The sequence below is a fragment of the Arachis hypogaea genome, chromosome 12 (assembly GCF_003086295.3).
Source record: "Arachis hypogaea cultivar Tifrunner chromosome 12, arahy.Tifrunner.gnm2.J5K5, whole genome shotgun sequence".
Taxonomy (NCBI): domain Eukaryota; kingdom Viridiplantae; phylum Streptophyta; class Magnoliopsida; order Fabales; family Fabaceae; genus Arachis; species Arachis hypogaea.
In genome coordinates this window covers 8,680,345-8,707,480 of record NC_092047.1, presented here as the reverse complement: position 1 = coordinate 8,707,480, position 27,136 = coordinate 8,680,345, and the positions used below count along the sequence as shown (strand labels likewise).

At 31.6% G+C, this 27,136-nt stretch overlaps 1 protein-coding gene and 1 long non-coding RNA gene across 9 annotated transcripts; both read right to left on the bottom strand.

Moving 5' to 3' along the window:
* Nucleotides 1–7,590: 7,590 nt before the first annotated feature.
* On the bottom strand, nt 7,591–10,001 carry LOC112726695 (uncharacterized). The gene is made up of 2 exons (XM_025776183.3): nt 7,951–10,001; nt 7,591–7,836 (listed from the first exon to the last, which is right to left on the bottom strand). The coding sequence occupies exons 1-2, from the start codon at nt 9,824–9,826 to the stop codon at nt 7,823–7,825; spliced, it is 1,890 nt and encodes a 629-aa protein (XP_025631968.1). The 5' UTR covers nt 9,827–10,001; the 3' UTR covers nt 7,591–7,822.
* Nucleotides 10,002–10,848: 847 nt separating this feature from the next.
* On the bottom strand, nt 10,849–19,538 carry LOC112726693 (uncharacterized). Of its 8 annotated transcripts, XR_011868254.1 has the most exons (9): nt 18,703–19,529; nt 18,336–18,497; nt 16,599–16,663; nt 16,294–16,420; nt 15,853–15,972; nt 15,349–15,425; nt 11,431–11,487; nt 11,252–11,325; nt 10,849–11,071 (listed from the first exon to the last, which is right to left on the bottom strand). It is a non-coding gene; the product is annotated as an uncharacterized lncRNA (long non-coding RNA). The 8 variants fall into 8 exon arrangements; XR_011868253.1 differs by lacking the exon at nt 10,849–11,071 and having other exon boundaries at nt 11,126–11,325; nt 18,336–18,503; nt 18,685–19,538; XR_011868256.1 differs by lacking the exon at nt 10,849–11,071 and having other exon boundaries at nt 11,126–11,325; nt 18,286–18,497; nt 18,685–19,533.
* Between the last annotated feature and the right edge of the window lie 7,598 nt (nt 19,539–27,136).

The following is a 27,136-nucleotide window of genomic DNA, read 5'->3' as shown; positions in this document are numbered from 1 at the left end:
TTTAATTATTAATATATTATAATTTAAATACATATCTAAAAATCAAATTATTCAAAATTCAAAATTTTGATTTTAAAATTATAAAATAAATCTTAAACCATCAAATTATGAACTAAACCCGTACAAATTACTCAAAGAAGCAGAGAGAAGTCACGTTTGCCCCCACATCGAAAACCCAGAGGCGCACATTGAGAAGTCATCCTCAGCCGTCGTTCATCCGCGCCATCTTCCTCTTCTGCGCTCATCCTCAACGCTGCCTTCCTCCTTCTCGGCGTTCATTCACAACGCCACATTTCCCTTCGTCAACACTCATCTTCATCACCGTCTTCCTCCTCCTCGTCACCGTTTTTAAGAAAAAGGTTTTAGAATAGAAAAGAATAAGAGAGATAATTTTTAAGAAGAAAAGATACAATTTCTAATTTTTTGTTTATCAATTACATTTCTATTAAAATTAGTAGTATCAAAAGATATTTTAAATTTAATATTATCAAGAAAAAATAAAAAAAATTATATAAGGACTAATTTGATTAATTTTTAAAATTTCAAGGATGAAAATGACTTAAGTTTGAACTTTCAAGAACTATTTTAATTATAAATAATTTTTTTACATATCAAGTGCCACGTGGCATGCCACGTGACATGCCACGTGTCACTGATCTAACACGTGGCATGCCAGGTGTCACTGAGCTGACACGTCAACCAATCATCTTGTGACACGTGGCATTAGCCCTCCACGTCATCATCCAAGTGACGGAAGGACTAACGTGACCAATCGTGTGCCTTTCGGGAACGATTTCGACTAACTTTATCTTTTGAGGACCGAAATGGAGATTGGGATATCTTTCAGGGACGATTTTGGCTATTTACTCAATTTATTTTATTTAAGAAATTAAAGTCGTTATTATTTATCTTATTATATTTATAGTATTTTAGAATTATTTATTTATCTCTTATCAATGATTTGGAAGGTATAATTTAAAAATTTATTGTTAGTCAATAAATTATTACATACTTAAAATAGTATTCAAACTCTAAAAAAATTATTTAAATAAAAGATTAAACTAATCAATAATCAATTGACTAATTCAAATTGATTAAATATAAAAAATTTAAAAATAAAAAGATCATAAAGTTGTATTTTTTTATTTAATTTGAGTCCTATCTAATATGGAATCCACGGCAATCCAACACCTAATATAGTTGAAAGACACATATGCTTTCTTTTACTTATGCAATTTTTGTCATGTATTATTATTGGCAATTAAAATCACAAAAATATTATATACAATAATTTAAAATAATTTAGTTAATGGCTAGTAATTTAAAATAATTTATTAAAAAAGATAGATTAAACAGACGAATCATAAATATTGAGTTACTATAATATTTACCATAGAATAATTTAATATGCATGTGGTGCAATTTATCATAATAATAATAATAATAATAAATCATTATGAAGAAATATGTATAAAATATTCAAAATTTGCATAATATAAGTAGAAAATAAAATTTGTCTATAACAGAAAAAATATTAATTTTAAGACTTTAATTTGTTCATTTATTTATCAGTAATACTTCAGTTGATTTTAATAATTTTTTGTTTTAGACAAAATAGTTTCTAACAAAAAATAACAATAAATTGGTATTTGATCTTTTAGAGTATTAGATAAATTAAAATTTTTATTTAAATATAAAAATTAATTTGTGTTAAAAATAACTAATTTACTTTTAGGTGTATTATTTGTTAGCTTTGCAAGTAGTTCTATTTTCATAGATATATAGTTTTATTTTGCAGGTATATATTGTGAAATTAAAAAAGAAAATAATATTTTATAAATACTAGTTATAGCAACAAAATCAAGAAACAAAAGTAATTGACTTTTTTTCCCTATAGACTATGCATGCAAAATAAGGATAAAAGAGATTTTAATCATAATGACATTTTTTATGATTAAATTAATTATTTTTTTACTTTTCGTAAGCTTTAAAATATAAATATTAATAAAAAATATTTTTATTTTAATTCAAATAAAATATTAAAAAAATTAAATTAATAAAAATAAAAAATATAAATTTTATGCTTTAGTTCAAATTCAGTAAAAAATATATATTTTACTAAATTTATGAATTTAAAACATAACGATTAATAATTTTATAAAATTTATTATTTAATTTATTATCATCTAAAGAATTATTATCGACACTTTTGACTTTGAAAAGATACATATAAGATATAGCCCTCCGTGTGACATAAGAAACATGAGCTCAAACTGTAACAGTCCAGACCATCCGCTAGTACGATATTATCCGCTTTAGCACAAAAAGTCTCACTGTTTTGCCTTTGACGATAGGGATGATAACCGAAACCCCCCACACTCACTCGTCAAAACGCGTCATGCTACATGCTAGGGAGAGGTATCCACACCCTTATAAGACATGCTAGCACGATATTGTCCGCTATAGCGCACAAGGCCTCACGGTTTTGCCTTTAACGATAGGGATGATAGCCGAAACCCTCCACACTCACTCGTCAAAACGCGTCATAATATGGAGAGGTATCCATACCTCTATAAGGCATGGTTCGTTCCCCTCCCCAACCGATGTGGAACCTTACATTTTCGGTCTTTTCTTTAAATCTGGTCTAATTCGAGGATCTTTGATGCACTATTAAAAAACTGGTACCTGCAAAAGAGGAGTTAGTTTCACTCACAGATCATTAAAATCGAACCACATTCGATTTGCTAAAAATCGACAAAAGAGTATGCCATATCACTAATTCCACCTCAAATCAAACAATTGATATAATAATAAATTACTTATAATTGATTTAATTTAATCACTCAAACAAAACAAATTGAGAAATAAAAAAGAAACTATGATAGCTTCATAGTTAAGTGACCAAAAATTTAATTTGATATATATGAATTAACTAAATCAATTAGTATGATATATGAAATCAATTAGTTGTATAATTTATCTATTACAATTTATTTAATTTAATAATTAAAAAAAACTAAATTTTTTTTTTCAATAACATGCCACGATAATTTTATTATTAAGTATAAAAATCTGATGACTTTAATAATATATAATAGGCAATAAATTATATTTTGGTTATTGCATGTTAGAATAAAAAAATTAATTTCATTTTTTTTAAATTGCTTTGGTGTTTGTACATACTATACCAATTAGAATAAACCAAAAGAGTTGATTACAATGTGTCAAAATCGTGTTATATAAGAAAATATTTTTAATAAAAAATTATAACACAGTGAAATTTTTTATTAAAAATTTATATAATTTTTCTATTTTATATAATTAATACAGAACAATATTTTTCAAACATAGCGTATAAATACAGTATATTTATAAGCACAGTATTATTGGTTTGGTTTATGTTTTTGGTCGCAGTAATAACAGTATTTTGGTTTGGTTGACTGAGGAGTCTAGGAATAGAAACAATGGAGAACCAAGATGAAATAAAACAAATAAATAATTTTTTTTAACTACAAATAAAAGTTTTTTTTTTTTTTTCGGTAAATCTACAAATAAAAGTTTTACTATAAAACATTAATATGACCCAGTTCCTACATGGCCCATTTACTGTTGCTACTTGCTAGTGCATGATCAATCAGCATCTTTTTTATTCTTTTTAGTAGAAGGAATTAAGGAAACAAAGAAGGAACGTCATTTAACCAAAAAAAAAAAAAAAAAGTAGGAACGTCAACTTGACCTGAGAAAATAACTTTTTCGCAAAAAGGTGAAGAAAAGTCAAGCTTTTGCACTTGTAAAACAACAAAATAAATGCTAATAATAAATAACCAATGAAGATATTTAATAATATTTGATGATTAAATTAATGCATTAGAGACTTCTTATCATTATATACTCCTAAGTGATACTTTTATTGAAAGTGATGAATGTTATTTTCTGTAGAAATGATGTAATATCTTAATTATTAGCCTAACTTAAATTAATTATTTTATTTATTCATTTTATTTGAATTGAAAAAAACTATGACTTAAAATGGTAGTTAGTTACAAGAAAAAAACTTGTTAAAAGATATTACTAATAATAATTTTATGTTATACTTTTAAAATATTTGATAATTAAATTTAAATTTTATTTTATCCAAGTATCATACTATAATGGAAAGCACAACAAACTGAATTGGACAATAATTTGGTCCAAAAAAACAAAAGTAGTCCAGAGAAAAATCAGAGATAGAATTGGAAGAGACTATCATTTTATATATTAATATTTATTTATCTCAGATGGAATTGAAAGAGACTGTCATTAAAATGGTGGTGACACGAAAAAAATTTGTTGATCAATGAGTTAAGCTTTTTCACCAATTCATGAGTTCAAAATATTTTTTATTTAATTTTTTGTATGCTTTCTTTTTGTCTTTATTAGCATTACTTTTTCACTATCAGCCTCATAATTGCTATGGTTTCTTCCGTACACAACAAATGCATAGGTTCTGAATCTTTTCACAAAAAGTCCCGTACATTTCATATTTAAAAAATTATTATATTTATTTAAAATAAGAGTAAAAATGATTAAATTTATTTTTAAAATATTCTTTCATAATATATAATTTATAAAATAAAATATTTAAAATAACTTTTATGGTGTTCAAATTATTTTTTTAAAAGGGTAAAATATAATTTTTGTCTCTAAAATTTGACAAAAATTTTAAAAATATTCTTAAGTTTTATTTTATTTTAATTTTATCCTAAAAATTTTCGATTTGCATCAAATATAGTCCTAACGGCTAATTTTTTTAAAAATTTAAGACCAATTCAACAATCATTTTATGAGAACAACCTTCAACACAAATAAATCAAGCATAATTCTTATGCATTATTGTTAAGTTGGTCTTAAATTTTTTGAAAATTTAGCTGTCGAGGGTATATTTGATACAAATAAAAAACTTTTGGAACAAAATTGAAACAAAATAAAAGTTAGGAGTATTTTTTAAATTTTTGCCAAATTTCAAAAAAAAAATATATTTTATTCTTTTTAAAATATCTTTTATTATATATAATTTATAAAATAAAATATTTTGTTATTTATTATCTTGATTAATTTTAAATTTATTATTATTACTATATCTATATAAGAAAACGGGGAATTAGTTCCTATTAATATACTAATTTTAATTATGCAAATAACAATTTTTTTTGAAATTATTGTTATTCCCCCACTCTATCCCTCCTTATTATGATTATTAAAGTATTTCAATAGACGAGTATTTACTTAAAAAAATTCTCCAAATTAGACCTAGGCGAGTATTTTAATAGACGAGTATTTTTTTTTTTGAATGAGTAGTGAGTAGGTGTTGTGGAATGAATATTTGGAAGTGGAGGGAGGGGATGGAGCGGGGCGGAAAACACACACTACTACCTACTACTACACACTGCATTTGCTTTTTCATTTGACAGATAATAAACATGTACCACCAAATCCAATCAAATGATGGCTCTTATTCGCTGCTACAATTTCTTTTTGCACTTTCCAGCTTTTCAATTGCTTCACTCATCCTCTCAGATTGCTCAGGGACTACCAATCACGCCCTATTTAAACACCCGCACTACTGCATGATCAATGTAATGAGGCAAAAATAATACCCTTCAATTACTCTATTTAATTAATTCACACCATTAATTATTTTTTATTTAATTACACCACAAATTAATTTAAAATTTATATAAATCAAGTCTCAAAAATATCTCCTTTATTATTAATTTATTATATTTACAATCATATAATTTTTGTTCCAAATAAAAGTTTGAAATTCTTATAAATATTTTCAAATTGTCACAGTATATTTTATAAAAGAAACTAATATATATACCCAAGTCTTGCAAGAAATAATATACAAAAATATATAAAATATTATTTTTAATTTTTGAAATGAAAACACACATAACAATTATTGCTATAAAGTTATGCAAAATTTATTAAATTCAAAAAAGCATAACAATTTGGACTTAATTAAAGAACATCAGGACAATGACTTGGGATTGTGAGGAGTCCAATCAAATTTGACTCAAATATTATTTAATTTGTTTTTATTTATTATTTTCTATAATATTTTTAATTTGACATATTAAGAATTAACTTTTTGTAGATCAAAGATTTATTTAAAATTTTGTTTCTAATCAATATATTATTGCATACGTAAAGAAATATCTAAATTCTTGATACTTACTTTAAATAGAATAGTAAATTAATTATTAAGCCAACTTAAATTAATTATTTTTATTTATTCATTTTATTTGAATTGAACAAAAAAACTATGACTTAATAAGGTAGCATAAAAGTGGATGGTCCTATCTCTAACTTTGTATACCGCCATTCTTACATAGTTGCCTATTAAAATAATAAAATAATTTTGATCAAATTAAAGCTATAAGCATCCCAAAAAAATAGTAAAATTAAAAAAATAACTTTTGTTAAAATTTATTACAAAATTATTTACTAAAATGCTTTTATTTAATAAGTAATTTATTTTGTAAATATTTTATTATCAAAAGAGTAAAAAGTAAAAAATGACACTAGATCAATATTTGTATATTTATATTTTTTTAATAAAGTAATTAATTATTAAAATAATCAATATTTTTAAGAATTAAACATTTTCTGTCATTCTAAAATATTTGTATTTTGCTTTTAGTTTTTATAAAATTATTTTTTAGTCTAATTTCCAATAAAATTAAAAAATAACCTATTTTAATCGTTATTATTATTATTTTATTTCATTAAGCATTTATGATAGATGTTAAATGTTGATATGACAGTCTTGTTCTAATAGCATTTCAACTTGTCACATAAACAATTAAGACTTGCAACAAGTTTCTTTTTGGTAACCATTTTAATGTTTCACATCTGAACAATCAATACTGTTTCTAAAAATAAATAAATATATAAAATGTGTACTTATATGAAAGTATATAAAATTCTACATAATTAGAATAACTTTTTTTTAAGTAACTCATGAAAATTAATAGTTAATTTTGCATATCTATAACTTCTTTTTTACTTCAATGAAGTAAAAATCTAAATTTATTAGATTGTTTTAAATTGAAATTTATTACACTATTTTTATAAATTGATATATGTTATTATTTCTCCATAAATCGAATAATCTGTCACCATTTACTGATTTACTAGATAAAATTTGCAAACATGAAAACTTAAGAGAAGATTAAATTAAATTATGTTAAGCAAATACAACTTCCTTGGGGCAAAACTACACAAGGCATTTCTCACTAAAGAGGCCTGTTCAGTATTTATGGTGAAACACTGGAGCTGCAGGTTTGAAAATGAGATTCATGGTGCTCCCAATATACCCTCAACTTAATTCTCACCACTTTTACTTATATGTCAAATGCATATTTATGAGTTCAAAATTCATGATTAATTTATTCGGCTCATTCATTCAAATAAATAATTTTAGTAATAATATAACATAACTTAATATAATAATACATTTTTTAATAATTTTTTGATAAATAACAGAGTAAAAAGCGCTCAAGAAAAAACAGACTATAAAATAAAAAACAATTGAAGGCCCAGATAAAATAAAAAATAAAAACAAATTATAATTAAACATGGAACTCATTGGCATCACAAGGATATATCTCTCAATTTGACTATAAATCAAAGCAGAATAGACACAGAGTTTTAGAATTAAAAGCTTAACATAATGACGTTCTCTACCAAAATATATAAACTAAAACAAGACAATATACTTCTCTATTTAATCCTTGTATTTTAGACCAGCCCTCCTCTCCAATAATCTTGCTGTGCCTCAACGGGGAGGACCTAGAAAAATCAAACAAAAACAAGATGTGGCTGTAAAATGAACAGTAACACTAATAGAAGTTAAAATATGGGTATGGAGAACATGTAATTAAAAATGTATCTGAACAATTTTACCTTCATCGCCAGCTAGCAAAGCTCGAAATCTCTTGATGAATTCTTCACAATTTGGGATCAATTTTACACGCAAAACATCTGCTGAAGCAGCAGAAGGGACAAATTTGAGAATATCTAACATGCTCAACATTTTATCTCCCGTGGCCTTCGCATTATGTTGCCGGAAATAGTCAAGCAGCTCAGTCGGGTCGTGCCGGTAATATTGGTTGAAACACCTTTCAAGTATCAATATTTGTTCCTTGGCCCAATCTTCTTCCTTAGATAAATCAAATTCAAATTCTACGGCCTTCTTTACTATGTAGATGATATTAGTCATCAGTGACACTCCCTGGAGCTGATAAACATAGGTCTTTTTGAAGCTGGATTCAAGAGAGGCTTCAAGCTTGTTGATGTTCCAATATATATACCTTGAAATCAGACGTTTTCTTTTAGTCAGAATTTCAACTTCACCATTGGGGTATGTTTGGAGAAGTGATTTCAAGATTTTTTTATCCTTGAAGGCAGAGTGAAGGCGGTTCATTGCTTGGGCAGTGATGGGATGAACCTCACATGAATAGGAGGTTCCGATTTCGGAAGGCACCTCCTCCTCCCTAAAGAAATAATCTCTGGTTGTCTCTCCCAATTTCCTTTCCAGCTCCACCATATCGGCCAACATGGAGACATCCTCCGGAAACAGCGCCCGCCACATAGCAGTGAATTCACGTATTGCTTGAAAAGTTAAAAAAACCTCATAGGAATACATCAACTCAGACATCTCATCATGGACAGCACGTACCAATTCTTTCTTCACATCCGAGCAGAATTCCATAAAACACTGCTTGATGAAGGGAGAGGTGCCGAAGATTCCATGATAGAAGACCTGCTCATTGGGAATGAGCACCTTGAATACAATGGTGAAGTGTTTAATACACTTCTTGATGGTACTCATCTGGGTAGCAGTTCTGTCCGGCCTTAACTCTGATTTGCACAGCTTCAAGAACTCTCTCCGATTTCTTGAGTACATTTCAATCTGCCTCATGGATGTCATGCCATCCTTTGGTAACGCGAGAAATTCCATCTCTCGCCAAGTCCTATCAAAGGTGAGGATTTGGCTTTCCATGGTTAACTCTGGAATTCTGTCTTTCCAACCATTGATGTAAGTCACAAAAATACGCCGTAACTGCCGAACAAATTCCTGATCCTTATCGTTAAGATTCCACAGCCGAGTCAAGTCATGTGAAGTTGGACTTACAAGCTCCATTCTAGCTTCAGGGACGCTAATGGTGATGTTGTCAATAGATGGTTCCTCACGGCTGTCAGCATGTTTTTCTTTACAGGAGGAAAGGATGATCAGTAAAAAACTGAACATTGCTCCTAAGAAACCAAACCACCATCTTGATACGGTAAGCTCCACCACAAGCTCTACCAAAAAGAACTTCATAAGTTCTTCAACAAATTGGTAGTTCTTCTGAAGTGATAGGACAAAGTTCATCACCGCAAATCCAGCTAGCGATAAAATATCACCGTATCCTCTTTGTCTTTGTTCTTGTTCTTCTCCTCTTCTTGAAAAGTAAGTATAGAAAAAAATCACCAAGAGGGAGATGAACACACCACAGGCTTTGAATTGACGCCGATAGTGTAACACTTTTCCCTGATAAACTTTCAACAGAGGGAGAGCAAATGGAAGCACAACAACAGAGGCAAAAAAAAGGCCTCGCCCAAGGTTCCATGAATTTCCCTCTCCCAGCTTGAACCTTGGATAAAAGCCTGTTAGTGCAATCGCAGCTCCAATTACACACATTATCCACCAGAAAAATCGGTACCGCAGCACCCAGTTTTGAACCCATGCTTCAAACTTGTTGGGTCCATTGACAGGGGCTGCATTACCGGTTTCCATATTAAAGGAAGAAGAAGAAAAAGTGTTTGTATGGAAGAAGAAGAAGAAGAAGAAGAAGAAAGAAGAAGAAGAAGAAGAAAGAGTGATGTTAAACGATATGTGTGTTCGTACCGGGTGAAGGTGTGTTTGTACCGGGTGAATGGAGTTAAGTAATGGAAGAATAAGAAAAAGTGAAATTAGCTGAGACGTGTTTGTATGGAATGAAGCCAAGCAAATGATTTTAAGTTACTATAATTAATTAATTTCACTGTAAATTTTTTCTGACGAAAATTTAAAATTAGTGAATTTCACTTATCATGTCAATAGAACTATTATTTGCTTAATGAAATACACGGGGCAATGTGAGAAGAGAAAATTTTGAACCAAAGAGAGTATTGAGAGGGCCAGAGATATTGAAAGGAGAAAAACTTATTGGGGTTTTCATTCGTGACTAATTATTGATGTGCGTATGCGTATATACTATATACACTAAAATGTTGTTCCAATATAAAAATTAACTGGTATATATCTATTGATACTAATACTTGTTACATTTATCTTGAAAAATTTCGGGTATAAAAAGTAAAAAATCCATTATATATTTCTTGATAAAATACTGCTCCATTCTCTACTTTTAATAGTCCAGGTAATCTTTTTTTAAGCTCATATTAGTGAATTCTATTTGTATGAGAAAAAACTAATATACAAGTGTATTTAAATAAAATTCGTAACACTATGTTACATGCATAAAAAAACATTAAATAATTAATATAAATGGTTTTTATTGTAATCACACCAACAATAATTACTAACTATATTACATTCAGTTATATATTTAGACTGAAATGTAACTATTTCGGGTTATGATAGTGTGCTATTAAGAAATCAAATAGCATTGTTCAAGAAAATGGAAAAACTAATTAAAGACTCAAATCTCATAATGTAGATAATTAGCACTTCTTTTGCAAAGAATTTTCCAATGGCACCAATCTAGTAGATAAGATCATAAGGAGCATATTAGTCCCCAGAATAACGACTAAGAGTTAATCTAGTAACAATATAGTTTGCCTTTGTTCAAATTTTGCAATCCACAAAAATTGCAACCTACAATATCATCATTTACAACATTTCGGCATTCCCCCTATCTCCATCTAACATGGTCTAAATGCGTTCTTTAGGGTTCAATACAGTAAATTTTAAAATGCACTTGTCTGCCAAAAAAGAATTATTGTATATAGAGAATTATTGAAACGCAGAAGTAGACTTCTGAAAAAAAGATACAATAAAAATAAGGAAAGTGTAAGGCGAAAGACATCAAGGTTCTAGAACGAAATGAAATGTGTAAGTAACATGTACAATAATTCCATAATTACACATAAAATAAGGGAAATATTCTTAGCTTCACTTAATAGAACAAAAGTCTTTATGCACCACGTAGAACCTTACATTTGAGATTAATATGGAGAGAAGGGGGAAGGTTCCTATCATTTATCAGGGTTCTAACTCAGGTGCATACTTCCCTGAAAAAAAAAAGTGTTTCATGAATGGTCAATTTAATTAGCTTTCAAAAAAATAAATTAGAAAAAAGGTCGAAAAATTGGAAAGTATGATACTAATTTCAATACCTGCATAGCTCACCTTATCTGCATAATAATTGTGCATAAAATTGTAAGCATCATTAGCTGTTTCAAGACAATTGGTGAAGCACATTATTAAACTTATCAACACAATATATATATACAGAAGAATAGGAAATAGTAAGACAGGTGTTCTAAACATTAGTATGCAATGAGATTAATTAAGTAGTGATCTTTGATATCATCATCCAGATAGGACCAAAAGATGACAGTGCTCCATAAGTTTTATGTCAATTGTATTTCTTGTTTTATTGTCAAAGGAAACTAACAGCAATGAATTGTCAAAGAAAACAATTTAGCACACTTTTGCAAACTTAAATCAAAATTCTAGAATCACCACCATTTTTTAACAAAGAATTAAAAACACTTTTGGAAACAAAGACTCTGACAACAACATTTACTCTAGGAATCTGTACATTCCCAAAGGGCGAAAAAATTAATCAAATATCAGCACTCCAAAGAAACTAATAGGACGTTATTCTGCATTACACTGTTCAGGTTTCAATAAAAAATTGCAAGTTTCCAGATCACAAAATTCTGTAAACCCAGGCCTGTGCATGAAGTCAAACTTGAACCTAATGGAAAGAGGGTAAAATCATTTGATTTTAATAGTGAAAAATTGTGTTACTTTGCTTTTGAAACTTGAAAGGAACTGGAATAGTGTGATTTTGAACTTTCTTCGCTGAAGTTACACATTGAAAAGCAAGTGCATCCAAAGGCTAAATATTACACAGTACAAATATTGCCTTTTAAAGAAACTAATACCAACCAAGAATGAATTTAAGTCTTGAATGTGAGTAAACCTGTTATCTAAAGGAACAGATAGTGCACAATTTTGATTTCTCACATATTGTTAAGAACAAAATGTGTCCTGGCAAATGTAACATGAGATGTATGGCTCAGCTAAGCTACAAAAAAACCACTCAAATAGTGAACATGCCAACAATAACCTGAAGAGAACTTTTAAGTTCAAAGCAAAACATAAAATCCAACCCAAGATTAACAAAACCACTTACTCTAAATGCAAAATAAGTTAACACAATTCAGTAAACCACTCACAGAATTTGAAGACAGCCTACATTTAGGTAAAGGTAAAGCTCTCACCAAGGTGACATGACAATTACAATATTCAAGTCCGAATCATTGCATGTAAAGGTTTAGTTAATGATATTATTTTGCATCAAAATATTATTCGAATGCAACTTTTTTTTTAGGAAACTGAGATCCACAGAGAGCACAATCCAGCAGGACCAAAACCTAAATCAACTCTACATATTCAGGTGCACTCAGTCAGTCATGAATTAATAAATTGTCCCTATATATTGACCTGTTCATATCTACAAATACTTTGTCCACTAGTTAGAATAAACACTCCTTCATTGTTTCTTCTGCCATTGATTCCAGTCTCCTCATTCCTCACCAGTTCTTTTTATAACAACAATCATAGTAAATCGATTATCATACTCACAATGCTTTTGAAGAAATTCAATTGCATCCTCCTTATCTCTAAATTGCAAACTCAACCACAAAATTGAAAACCATGACAAACAAATCAAATCTAACAAAGGCCTCAACTACTCTTTAAAAAGGCATTGGACATACTAACAAAGTATTTAATTAAAATCGAGATAACAAATTCATAAGGAATCATTAAGAAACAACCAAGAATTCAGGCAGTCTAACTACAATGCAACTCTTTCAGGTGTAACCCAAATTATTTGGAGTTGGTTTAGCTACATAGGTCTATTAAAATGAAAATTGTGGAAACCCATGCACTAGTCCCAAAATTAAAATAGCAACAATCATAGAACAAAGCGTTCCGTGATCCTTTCTAGCAGAAGGATAAAGTTGCTTTCAAATGTACAATTCAAGTTAGCTCCAACAGCAACTCAATATCTTAATCATTGCTATTTATTCTAACTTGAAACAAAATAAAGATTTCAAAGTTTTGGCTCCTAATGAAAATTTCATCAACCACATATAGCCGTGAAAACTTTATCAAGTTCATGACAACCAATTCCTATTGTTAAGCCTGCAAGTTAAAGTGAATTTCCCCTAAATGCTTAACAGAAATTCATACATAACATAGCAATGAAGCATATAATGCTTCTATTGACCTATTCAATTCAATGAGTTAGAAATTGTAAAGAAGAAAGCAATATTACTATGAAGAATGAAAAGGGAACATTGCAATTCAACCAAGATTTGAGTATACGATAAATTTATAGCTCACAACTTCACAATCACATTTCACATAATCAGACAGAAGCCATAAATTAACATAATAATATTCAATATAACATTTTATATGAAGCTGAGCAGCAGAGAAAGCAGGACACAAACTCAATAATCTAAATTAACAAATTCAGTAATAAAAAATGCACTAAAATCTGGCGACGAATTCGGGACAAAAAATAACAAATTGAGGATCGACTCAGCCTACCTGCAAGTAGAGGTGTCAATGTGCTTGGCCCTACATTATAGGGCCAAAAGAACAGGAGGCCCTATAACCAATAAGACCAAATTTTCAAAAAGCTCGTAGGGCCAAAAGCCCTCACGGGCCAAAAGCCCTAGGCCAACCCGTGGGCCACCTAATCCTCTTCTTTTTTTTAACTTGCTCTCTATTTCAACAACACATATAAAACCTATTAAAAGCCATTGGCTTCTTCTATCCCTTTGTCATTTTTTATGTGTAGAAAATAAAGAAGTTGAAAAATAAATATCAAATAATGTGCATTGTTCGTATTAAATCCAACTTGAACAGAAACTTAAGCAGGAGTCTCAGAAACAGTCTCATTATCCATGTTTATAAATTTCATAATCATATCCAAATAATGTGTATTAAAATTCTACAGCAGCAACAATATTCATTGATTCATATTAATTAATCTTATCTAAATATGCATATGCAACTGCTACTACACTAGTCCCTTCAGCTACACATACACTGATTGGATTGCCTTCAAATTTGGTGGAGATCAACTAGACCCACTTAACAACTAGCACCCTAGCTCGAATTTTAGCTTGATCAACCAAAATTCAACAAATGAAACCAATATAATAACTAGCAAGCAGCTACAATCAAAATTACATGCAACTTCAATTTCTAGCAAATCAAGTCAGTCCTAATACACAGGCTCAGAGACTGATTGGTAAAAAGTTAATTTTGAAAACAGCCCAAAATGCATTTCAACATGAAAAATGAAGAACAAAGAAAACAGAGACATATGTAGTTGTTGATAACTAACACAGACATAATTTTTTTTCCCTGCTATTTTGGATTGTATGGAATAGAAGTTGCAGATTCAAGAGATCACAAAGGGATGCAAAACTCAATGACCCAGATCACGTAAGAGAAAGAAAAAGATGAAAAGAAACAGAACAAGAAGTTAAAAGTAACAAATTGAATTTAGAAACAATAAGCAAGCAAAGAGAGAGATGAAATGAAAGAAGGTAAAGCGTGGATATCAAAAAGCAAAAAGGAAGGAGAACAAGGAGAACAAGCTAAAAGCAAGAAGCAAGCAAAAACGAAACTAAGAATATATTTCAATCTTTCCTTCACATAAACCAATTCTCTATTTTTAAGGTAAAGTCGACAAAGGATTTCCTATTTTCTATTGTTATATCATGCTTTCACTTTTTTTCATATATTGTTCTTTAGAAAATAAATCACTGAATAACAAAATATAAAATCAATCATGGAAGATAGAAAATGAAACCAAATACCAATTCTGATATGCCCTAAAGTACTGAAAATGAGGAAAAAAAGGAAAACCAAGTAGATCTCATCGGTTCACATGAATTACTTTTGAAGAGTAGGTAACATGCAAATTGAATATCGTTGCATTAAATTATTTTTGAGGTTCAAGGTAATTCATATCCCCAAAAGTTTTTTGAAAGTGTTACCTTGCTTAGCTTACCGGAAATGCTTATTGACACATCTTGCTATATGCCTTTTTCTGCTAGTCACGCCTATTAGCAACCTACAACAAAATATAGTCAGTTAAATGAAGCTACAGGTAATACCAAAGTTTTGTTGTAGCAAGATATGCAATGTGCTGAAATTTCAAATAATACAAAAACAAGCCATTAGAGCACATACTTTATTAATCCTAATTTGTGATTTAAAAAAATTCTAATTTGTGATTAAAAATACATGAGCAACTTTGATCTTATGAAGAACAGCCCATCTTTCAATTCTACAATTGGTTTCGTCACTCATTAAAAATTTAATAACAAAACAAAAACAAAATACTTACTAAATAAATAAAAAGAAAAATGTAAGAATATCAAAGGTTAAAGAGTATTAGAGATAAAATAATAATAAAGAAAACTCCTTTTCCTTCCCATGAGTTGGCACTTTACAACAAGGTGGAATTAACCCAGCATATCTGTAAGAATTGCACCCACCATCTGCATAAGCCGTCCAGTATCTTCCTATGTTCTCTCCGTTAATCCATACCTGACCTTCCCCATGCTTCCCATGTCTAAAGCCAATGGTTCATGTCCATCAGGTGCATCGGAATAAACCTGAAGTGTTCATTTATCATGGTATTAGTAAGCTTATATATAGTTGTTAATATTCAAGTTCCTAATCCACATTTAAAGAAACTATTGTTACCTTGTGCCATTTCAATTAGCTAGAGAATATATCTGATGAAGTGTTTTTATGAAATCAAGTTCTAGTGGGTTCAGTTTGAAAATTTATACACTCTATATAAACAACTACCGCTAGATATATATACTATATGATGGTACGTACATGCACCAAAAATAAGATAACTGACAATGCCAAAGAGCATTGGAAAACTGATAGTTAGATTAACATAAGCAAAAAGAAGGGAACTTAACCAAGGAGGAGCATAATGAATGGTATGAGTGATATTCTCATATGTTGATATGCAGTTCTTAGTTGCTGGACACAAAGCTAATGATGAAGGATTTTTCTACTCTCCAAGATAATTGGGATTTTGTTCCACTGCACAAAAAGACCCGCCTCAATTCTCAATTCTCATCACTCAAACATGCAATAATGGAAAATATGAAATCTCGTTAAGATATTCCAAATCTGGATTAAAATAATGTTATGAAAAATTAACAACTTTCAATGGTGATATGAGAAACAGGGGAAAAAGGGAACACAGCGTAGGGGTTACCTGAAATTGAAGATGGCATCAAAGGTTGTTATTTCACTACTTCTCAATGAGTTCCCTTCAAAATGCTAAAAAAAAATTGCCAACTTTAGAAATTTCAGAGAAGTAAAATTATGCCACAAATAAAGTTGGAGTTGAAAGGATCATAACATTATATTCAAGTCAATATAACTATTTTTGCTGAAAATAGCATCACATGAATCAAGTGTTTTCAGATCAGAACTACAGGGCTTCAATTACTTCCTAAAGGAAAATATATTTTCATTTAGCAATGCATTTGAATACACTGCACTACTCATAAAAAGAAAAGGCAAAACCACAATCTTTAAACTCGGTTTTAATAGTTTGTATCAATGTATTATATCCCGAAAGCATCTAAGACACTTCCATGATGAAGCAAGATAAGCAAAAAAAAAAAAAAAAAAAAATTATCCAAGACACTTCAATAAAATGAGGGATAAAAAATAGTGCGGTTGAATAATTTTGAGTTTTTATTTAAGAAAACCATAAAGCATTTTATCTGTGATCCTAAGTGTTAATTGTACAGAGTTATCTTTATTTTAACTATTAGTAAAACAACATGGAAATTGAATTGAAGCCTTAAATATGAAATGCTTGAAAGAAAGATCAGCTAGCATATGAGATAATTCTACTAAACACAAACAGAATAGCCGCAATGCATATTTATTTATTTATTTATCCCAAACAATATAGTTTAAATAGAAACCAAGAACACCTACTCAAGAAGACATGCTTAAATATAATTTTTAGCTTACTTTTAAAACAACTAAAATGGTTATTTTGTCACGACAAGAATTATAGTGTTAAAAAGGATAAGGATATATGGTATAGTTAAATCCCACAAAAGTCAAAAGACAGTAAAATTTGAAATGAAAAATGTCCAACTTCTAAAACAAAGATAGAAGGAAAGGATATATGGTATAGTTAAAACACCATGCTTTATTTTCAAGCTTACTGGGTCAAGAAAAAGCAGTTAGAATCTAAAAGTTGCATTTCCCAGAATCTGCTTCTCCTATGTTTGTAGTAAAAAAGCCAAATGAAAATCTTTAGTTTAGAAGGGATGATTTTCTTTTGAAGCAATACAGTTATTATGAACTCATATAATGATTCTTCTTCACACAAACAAAAGCATACTACATAAGTGCATATGAAAGAACCTATCTCCTTAGCATCTTGAGCACTTATTGTTAAGAGTTCATATATATATATACACACACTAAATCAATACTTTGCCATCACATGCATAAACAGTTAAATACTATTGGAATAAGTGAGTTTTAAAATTTACTAAAAGCCTAAATACAACAAGAAAAGAAGTAAGGAAACACCAAACTTACAGCTACAATGACGCAGTGGATACCGAAAGGGTATCAAATTCTAAAGTTTACATGTTTACTCACTGAATCGATTGTGAGTTGAGTTTTACTATTTAAGTTTAACTAAGTTCCACAATTAGAAACCACAAATAAAGATCTATTTTGCATATTCCAATTATCGAAAATCAATTCTTCTAGGTTGTTGATGTTGGATAAAATTACTAAACTAACATCTTCCTTTAAAGGAATCATGGACAATCCCAATCAGGAAAGATTGCTTTCAACCTGTTTTTTCTTAATTCAAACGCATAAAACACACAGAATTAGTCTTCATCTCAAGTCATTGTTCTTACCAAAGCAGTTCACACACAAATCATCTATACTTAATGGAAATTAACGTAACCTCAACCGGGCGATCAGCGAGTGGTCAAGTCACTGCCTAAACCAAATGCCTCCATCTGTGGACTAAGAATTTTCTCTTCTCTTCTCTTCTTTCAGCATAAAAATCCAAGGGGCCGTTTTTGTTCTGCAACAGCAGCGGGAGAACTTCCTAAACCAACTGTATCTGCAGCTTCAAAAATGAAAGACAAAGAGTGAAGCTTGGAAATGATTCCACAATGGCACCAAAAGCCCTAACTAAATGACACCATTTGTTCATACAAACAATCATAGAAAAAGAAAAAATAAACTCAAACAAACAAAACAAAACAAAACAAAAATAATTTTGAGAAAGGGGTGGGGGCTAAACAAACCGAAACCACTTGTCCGACCTGGTCGAACAAATCGTAGAAGTTCTCGTCGACCTCAGGGTCCAGATCCCCGATGTACAACGACACCGTAACGAGCTGCTTCGACGCGTTCGCAGCACCCGCCGCCGCCGTCGGTAAAGGAGCGGCTGTGACGCTGTTCTGCGGATCCAATAGCGTCGTGGCCTCCATCACCATCGTCACCTCACTCCTCTTCCTTTCTCTCGACGTAGCCTCCTTCTTTCCAATCTATCACCGTCGTTGCCACCTTCTTCTCCTTCGTCGGTCGTGGTTCCTTTTGTCACTGTGCTGTTTTCTTCTTCTCTGCTTCGTTCTGCCCCTCTTTCTCTCTCTCTCCCTCTCTCTCCCTCCCTCTCTCCTTTTTGTATTATCAGCAGTCACCGTTACTGCTTCCATCAGCAGCGAGCTCCTTGCTTGCTTCTTCCTCGCTGATGTCTGATGATATCTCCATGTATTTTGAACCACCACTCAATCAGAGAGAAAGAGAACGCAAGAAAGAAAGAAGAGAAAGAGAGATACACAAAATATAGCAAAGAATTGATTTTTAAACCTGAATTAAATCTGTGCACTCAAAAAAGAAAGACAGCGCTTAAAATTTGTTTTCAAATTCTAATATCAAAAGCAGAAAGATTGAGCTCAACTCAATCATTCTTTTTAAACAGTATATTGGAAACAATTAAACAAATTTAGTTTGGAAGGTAAGATTTTCTTTTGAAGCAGCACATTCATTATGAACTCATAAACTGATTCTGTCTGATTTTGGTTAGTTTTCTTCCTTAAATCAGATCCATTTAAAACTCGATTCATTAGTTTTTCACTCATCCTAACAAATCCGATCCAATTTTAATAGTTATGATTACGATTATATCTCTATTTTTATATTTTATTCTTATTCTCGATATCTTATTTTATTATTATTAAATGGGCAAAAAACGCAAATGAGCCAAGGGGAACTCAATTTTACGCAAATCCGCCAAATAAAACTTTGCTATCACAATTCACCGGATCAAAAATTTATATAATTCGAATCAATAAGATTCGAATTATCCTCACACATAATTCGAATTGATAAAATTCGAATTAGTATTCGACAATGTAAGCAGGTAGTTCGAGCTAAGTTGTCTCGAATTAGGCATGCAAACTCACACGTAATTCGAACTGATTCGTCTCGAATTAGGCATGAAAAATCACAAGTAATTCGAATCAATATGATTCGAACTACCAAAGCATAAATCGAACTATATTAATTCGAATTAGTAGGATTTGGTGAAGAACTTCATATTTCGAGACATATAGACTCGAATTATTCACAATGAGTAATTCGAATGTAATTGATTCGAATTATATGTATATGGTGCGAATGAAGTTGATTCGAATTAGTTTGGAGCCGTTTTCTATATATATGTTGTGAAATCATGGAGCTGTGAACAAAGAGGTGAGATGGCTAGTGAGGATAGTTTTCTAGTGCTAATACACCACAGAGGATCGATTAAGAGAAAAACTCGGTCTGGGGTGAAGTTCACGGATAAGAATCCTCTATGTATTATCATGAGCCCCGCGACCAGTTACGATGGTCTCGTGAGCTCTGTGCTTGGCAAACTTGGTCTGGAAGGAGTGAAGAGAGTTAAGAAGTTTTTCTATCGCATTCCAACCACAAATTTTTATCATAACCATGCATTTAATGGAACTCTACTATTTGGTAGAAATATAAATGATAACAATTGCACAACATTCATTACACCAACAAACCAAGCCCTTCAGTCTAAGTTAAATATCCCAAATCCACAATCTCAAGTTGAAGAAGGAAAAATGAGAGGAAATAAAAAATTTTACGTTGTTTTTCGTGGCAAGGTTCCTGGAATCTACACAAATTGGCCCCAATGCCACGATCAAGTTAACGGAGTTAGTGGCAACCTCCACAAGTCCTATCACACTTTTGAAGAAGCACGCCGAGCATGGGAGCAATTTATGGAGCATGAGCACGAGCAGTTCATGAAGAATACCCAAAAATTGCCAATATCAAATGCTCTGGGTCAAGACCAACTAATTTACGATAATGAGCCACCTATTCAATCTAATCCCCAACATATTTCTCCACAATCTCTCATTTTTCGGGGTCTAACACAGTTTCAACACATGCACGAATCTAAAAATATTCAACTTCAGAACAATCAATATTGGAATAAAGGAAGAAGAATGCTACATGAGCCCTTGCAGAGTGGTGCTATATTGATTCTGGTCATTATTAGCATATTTGTACTACACTTAACTCTTTTTAGGAAGTAAGTACTCAATGCTATGTATTTATCCTTTTACTTGTATCCAGTAAAGTTATATTTATTTTCTCATGTAACGTTTTCTAGTTATCTCAATGTTAAATTTTCACTTAATGTCATGTTATGTCTTTACTTATTAAAAAAGGGGCTTTTTTACTGAAATGCGCATGGAAAAATCTTTAAATCCCAATATACGCACGGTTTGATTTTTCTCCTCAAATACGCACGGACATTTTGCTTGGGTCAGCCACGAAATGGTTCTAGACAGCAAGTCAAGCATGGTGAGCACGAAATGGTGCATTGGGTCTGACACGGGTTATATCTTCTGTAGCAAGCACGAGATGGGAGACCTATGATACACACGAAATAGTGGAATTCATATATGAAACACACGAAATGGACTAACTCAATGCAGGCACACACGAAATGGGTCATTTTGCTTATGGCAGGCACGAATTGGTGTGTCTCTCTTATACTTTCCTTTGTGGGTTGTTGTGTTCATGGTTGCTTTCTTGGGTCTTCTTGGTTGTGGCTTCCAGTGCCTTCTTATCAAGCAGCTCATTTCCTTGCCTTATTTTCTGGTTAGTAATAATATTCTATTAATTAATATCTCATTTCTATTTGCATTATTTTTTTTTTTTACTTTTTGGGTTATGTTGAGGGTACAGTTCAAATAGTATAGTCTATCTCATACTTTCTACGAGGTTGTAAACTTGAATCTCTCTATCTTCGAGTATAGAAAAATTTTGTCATTTCAACTATATAGTTTGTTGGTTAATTGATATTAATTATTTTTTAGTTAAAATTAATTATTTTTCTATTTCGCATAACTTGCAATCACTTCGTCTTCTTTCTTATTTCATTCTTTTTTCAGTTATTTCTCTACTTTTATTAATTTTTTTATCTCTTTGTATCTTTTTTCATTTATTAAATTAATTATGTATTACTTTTATTTTTTTCTCTATAAAATTGCAAGAAAAAATGATTCATAATTAACCATGCCAAAAATTCTTCCATTTTTATGATAACTATAAAAAAAGTGGTTATAACTTTTTTTAACAATTTGTGATAGTATAAAAGATGTTTATTTACACTGGATTAAAGCACTCAAAGAAAGATTAAGAATAAATGGAGTATATATTTTTTTGCATTCATATGTTTACATACAAAAATTAAGAATGAAGCGATTTTTAAGGTAAAAAAAAAATATACTTTAGAAGGGATGAAGAGAAAAAAAAATAGTCTTAACTTATATGATTTAGTACTCACTACGTACTCTGTGATATACTGTATTCTGACATACAATTCAGACTCAAATTTTAACAAACATAAATAGAAAATTCATTATATGCATACATTATAAATAAAAAATTTAACTTATTATTAAAATGGTTGTTGACAAACTTGAAATGGTTTTCACCACGCCCCCAACTCGTGTCTGTTGTCCCTGATTTGGTCTGTCCATTTCGCTACTGACAAACTTGAAATGGTTTTTCCATTTCGTGCCTGCCCTAAATGAAATGGTCCTCCCATTTCGTGGCCACCATGCCAGAAACCCATTTCGTGCCTGCCATGCTAGAAATGGCACTGCGCATTTTGAAAAATATTTTTACATATGCGCATTTTGGGAATTAAAGAATTTTTCATGCGCATTTCAGTAAAAAAGCCTTTATTGATTATTAAACTCATAGTAATATCGGTGGGGAATTGCGGGTTAATTTGATCCTTTATTGATTTCGTATCAATATAAATTGTTATATTGTCAAAGAGATGAAACACTAATACCATTGATTAATTCCAGTAATAGTATTTAAATTTATTTTTTATGAACAAACATTAAGTGTTTCACATACTATGAACAAACACTAATACCCTTTTTCAATGATCATACTTGAGTACAACAAGTCTTTTACTCCAACACAGTACTTACACACTCTGCCACCACTTTACAGGGAGAACCTTACAAAAAGCCCAAAATGCAAATTTTACCCTTGCAACCCAAATACTCCACGGATAAAACAAAACTTGTTTTGGGTAGGACTAAATCGCAAACATAGATGAGAAAAATAAATTCTGCTCATTAATTTTAACACAACATCATTAACAAACTCACAAGCAAAAAGTGGAATTTCTTAGTAACCATCCACGAAAATTATTGAAAGACATTAATTAAGTTGACACAATTATATCCCGAAAATTAGCATCACAATTAAATTTGCATTCCATCAACAGTAATTACGATGCTAAATTAAATAAGTACTACATTTAACATAATACATTATAAGTGCATAAACCTTAACAATTCACCATTAATTATAAAGTCTTAACTACCAAATATAAAACTAAAACAGAGCAAACACGGGACTTCCACAAATTGCAAACACAACTAACCGAACATCAAATCAACCACACATACAAATAACTTCATAACTTAATCCAAACAACAAATTAATCAACCTGATTCGCCTGCAATATGGGCGCTAACAACGGCTCCATAGCTTGCCTTTAACTTCTCATAATCTTCCTCCAATTGGCTCACCCTTGCCCGGAGAGGGTTGTTGGCATCGCGAAACCGCTTTACCTTGGCGTAGTTATAGTCGCGAATCTCCTTCTTTGTTACATCAAGGACGAGTCCTAGCATCTCAAAGGCTGCATCTTTTCTGGCAGCTTTTTCCTCCAGCGAGAATCGACCCTTAGCAAATAGTTCGCCATCAAATGGGTCACCCGGAATCACCACATTGAACCCAAAGAATGGGCCATCGTCTTTCATAAAGCGTTCTTGCTTGAAAAAACAGGGACCCGAAATTCGAGCCTCGTGGCAAACCTTGACAAGCCACTCCTCCATGTCGTTCACAATGGCAAACTCAAAGTTTAGCTCCTCCGCCGGAATAACAGGAAGCCCTTGCATCAGAACCCAAAAACAAACAGCAAAATTTACCCACAATCAACTTTTGTAAAGGGACACCTAACTTCCCAATTTTAAAAAATTAACAGATAGAGGGACTAAAGTTTAAAAACTCTACATGCAACAACCGGACGACGGCGAACACCTCGACAAAACAAAGAGGGTTTATTTCCAGAAAGAGCGTCGCGGTTGCCGCCACTAATTTCAGCACGGGCAGCCTCCTGCGAAGAAATGCATGACATTCTTGACTTGAAACACATAGATGCATGTTCGTAGCTATTGAAGCATTCAAACTCCGGAAAGGTAAAGTTAGCGACCTGTTCATTGGCCTCTTCCCATAAAAACACCAGGATGATGTCCCTTAGTCACAGCAAAGAAGAGGAAACGCTTAAGACTTTCATCCATCTTGTTCTACACTTCTACAACTCACTCAGTGTAGATTGGAGTGGAACTAAAAATATCCAATTCTTTGAGGCGGAACTAGAAATATATATTCAACTTAATGGATCTAAAGGCTTCTTATTTTTCATTTTAAATGGGACCTTGGATTATTACAGCATGTGGCCTTCAAACACAATATATTATGGCTTGTTAACAATTTTACTTGCCCCAGATCTGTTACTTTTTTGGTTGGCTCAGTTGCCAAAACAAAAATGATTCTCACATGCCCCAAACAACAAAACATTTCTCATGACCCAACTTAGAGGCCCATCATATTTCCACAAAATTATTTTAGAAGAGCCTTTATCCGCCAATGAGCCTTGGCTCTAGTGGCATTTCTCCCCTCTCTCCACCTCAAGGTCTAGGGTTCAAACCCTAGAGGATGCAATTGAGGAAAAAATGTGATAAATATGTGAGGAGTGTGTGGGTGTGTTGTGTACCTAGGATTGGGGGTTGTCCAATCCATTGGGGTACCTAGGACTCACCGTTGATGTAGTTATTGTTTCCATTATCAAACAATGAATCTCCAAATATGAATAGGGCTATGTGGTAAGCAATAATAAGAAGCATGGCTTTGATGGGAAAAGGAGTAACCAATAATAATAATAATAATATTGAGTATGAAATAGCAAAGATAGAAGGTGAATATAGACATAGTTAGTTACACTTGCAATAATGCAATATTCAAGTGTAGCTCCCTTCTTAGTTCTTATAATTTGTGATTTTCTCTAATTAATGTGTTGCTGGTGGCATTCATGCATATTCAAATTTGGAGTTTGATATATAAACTACATTAGGAATCATGATTTATTAATTATGACATTGCTTGCCGTCCAAGGTTTCTCTTTTTTTTTTAACTTTTATTTTTTTTTTTATTCGAGAATAAATTAATTATTTTTCACCATGTGAATTTTTTGAGTTATAGTTCCTACTCTAACGTTAAATACAATAATGTCATATTTATGTGGACAAACATTGAAATAAATAATTGATAAAAATGGATATATTTTGAAAAAAAAAAAAGATATATAAACACGAGTTATAAATCAAATAATATAATCTCTCTTTTTTATTTAGAGGTATCAGGTTGAATTTTACTCCTAATTTAAAAAAAAAATGCATAAACAGCTAAAGATGCCAAAGGAGTCAAAGATCTTTTTAAATTGGGATATCCAGTGATAATTCTGTTATTTTTTTTCTTTTATTTTTCTATTGCTTCAGTTATTTTCAATTGAGAAAAATTGTGGAATACATTACACTTGTTGCATATATGTCATATTCATGATCTCATACAAGTTATTATCATCTTTGCATTACAACTTTTTAATTAAAAATATTATTAAATAATAGAAAAAAGAACTGTAGTAAACTAATAATAGCTAAAAAAGACAAACGAGCCCATAAAAAAAATTCTAGAATGCAATTTTAATTTAATGTTGTATATACCTAGTCAATGAATCCGTTACACTAGCAATGGCAACTCGCAGTTGACTTTTTAATTTCGGAAATGTTTGATAATCAAAGAAAATCAGTCAAAAATAGTCATAATTTATCTTATTTAGTATTTATTAATTATTGCGATAATTAATAAATGTTAAATAATGTAATTTCTGGTTATTTTTTGTCTTCCTAACTGTTACGATGGGTAACCAGAGATTAATGCGATGGATGGCTTTGGTAGGCCCAACCGTCCGCGGATGGTGGCTTCCGAGCTGGTTTGCGCGTTGGAGCCTCCTTCCGACTTGTGCTCGTGAGTGAATGGGGAGTGGTACCTGCAAAGACACTCCGATGCCTAAGTTAGCAAGGGTGTGAGCAGGTCTAGAGAGTATTGGGCTTAGAGATACCTGAGGGGTGTCAGTGTAGTTGTAGTGGTGAGCCAATAACCACCGTTGGAGTAGTGCCATATTTTTAGGGTGTTAACCGTCCCATTATCTTAGGGAGGTTAAGATATGGCTTGATTAAAGTAGTTAGAGAGATTTTAGGGGCAGTTACTCATTTGAATGAGTGCTTATCTGCCAACTATTCTCCGTCCCGACTTCTTGGGAGTAAGTCGGGTTTGACACCGACTTCTAAGTGTGAAGGTTGGTGTTTAGTAAGGCTCAATCCTCTGGACTAGGCCTCTTATTTGGACCTGGGCCTTTATTATTGGGCCAGGGTAGGAACAGTGCCCCTACTTGAGCCCAAGATCTTTATAGGACTTGGGTTCAAGTATTTTACTCGGGATCGTAGTCGACTTGTTGGAGGACCGACGTGATTTTCTGAAACCGACGTGACTTTTCGTGTCTCTTCGGTTCTGACGGTTACGTCTAATCGAGCGTCGTGTCCGTTAGGGATGTGCGTAGACTTTGGTAACGGTGCATTCTCATTAATGACTGCCCCGCTTTTACCATTATGCCCCTTAGTATGTTTATAAATACTTTCCCTCTCTTTCATTTTTTCGTTTCTGCAATTTTTCAAATTTCTTCTTGCTTTGTTCGTGCTTCATTCTTGCATTCGGAGACCTCTGCTTCTTTCAACCTTCGGATAAAGGTTAGCGTTTTACTTTTATGACATGCTTTGTGATTGCATGCTTTTATTTTCTTTGGAGAGGGAGAAGTGACGTTGTAGGCTTTCGTATCCCCTTAGGGACTCTCGTTTTTTATTCTTTTTCCTTTTTCCTTTATAGGTTTTCGTCGTGTTTTTAGAAAATGTCTTCTATAGAGGCTCTTTCTCAATGGGTTGATGTCACAGTCCTAAGAGAGGAACCTTTGGTTGATGCGGAGTTTATTACTCATCTTCGTACTCACCACAGGATTTGTGTTTCTGAGGATGACGA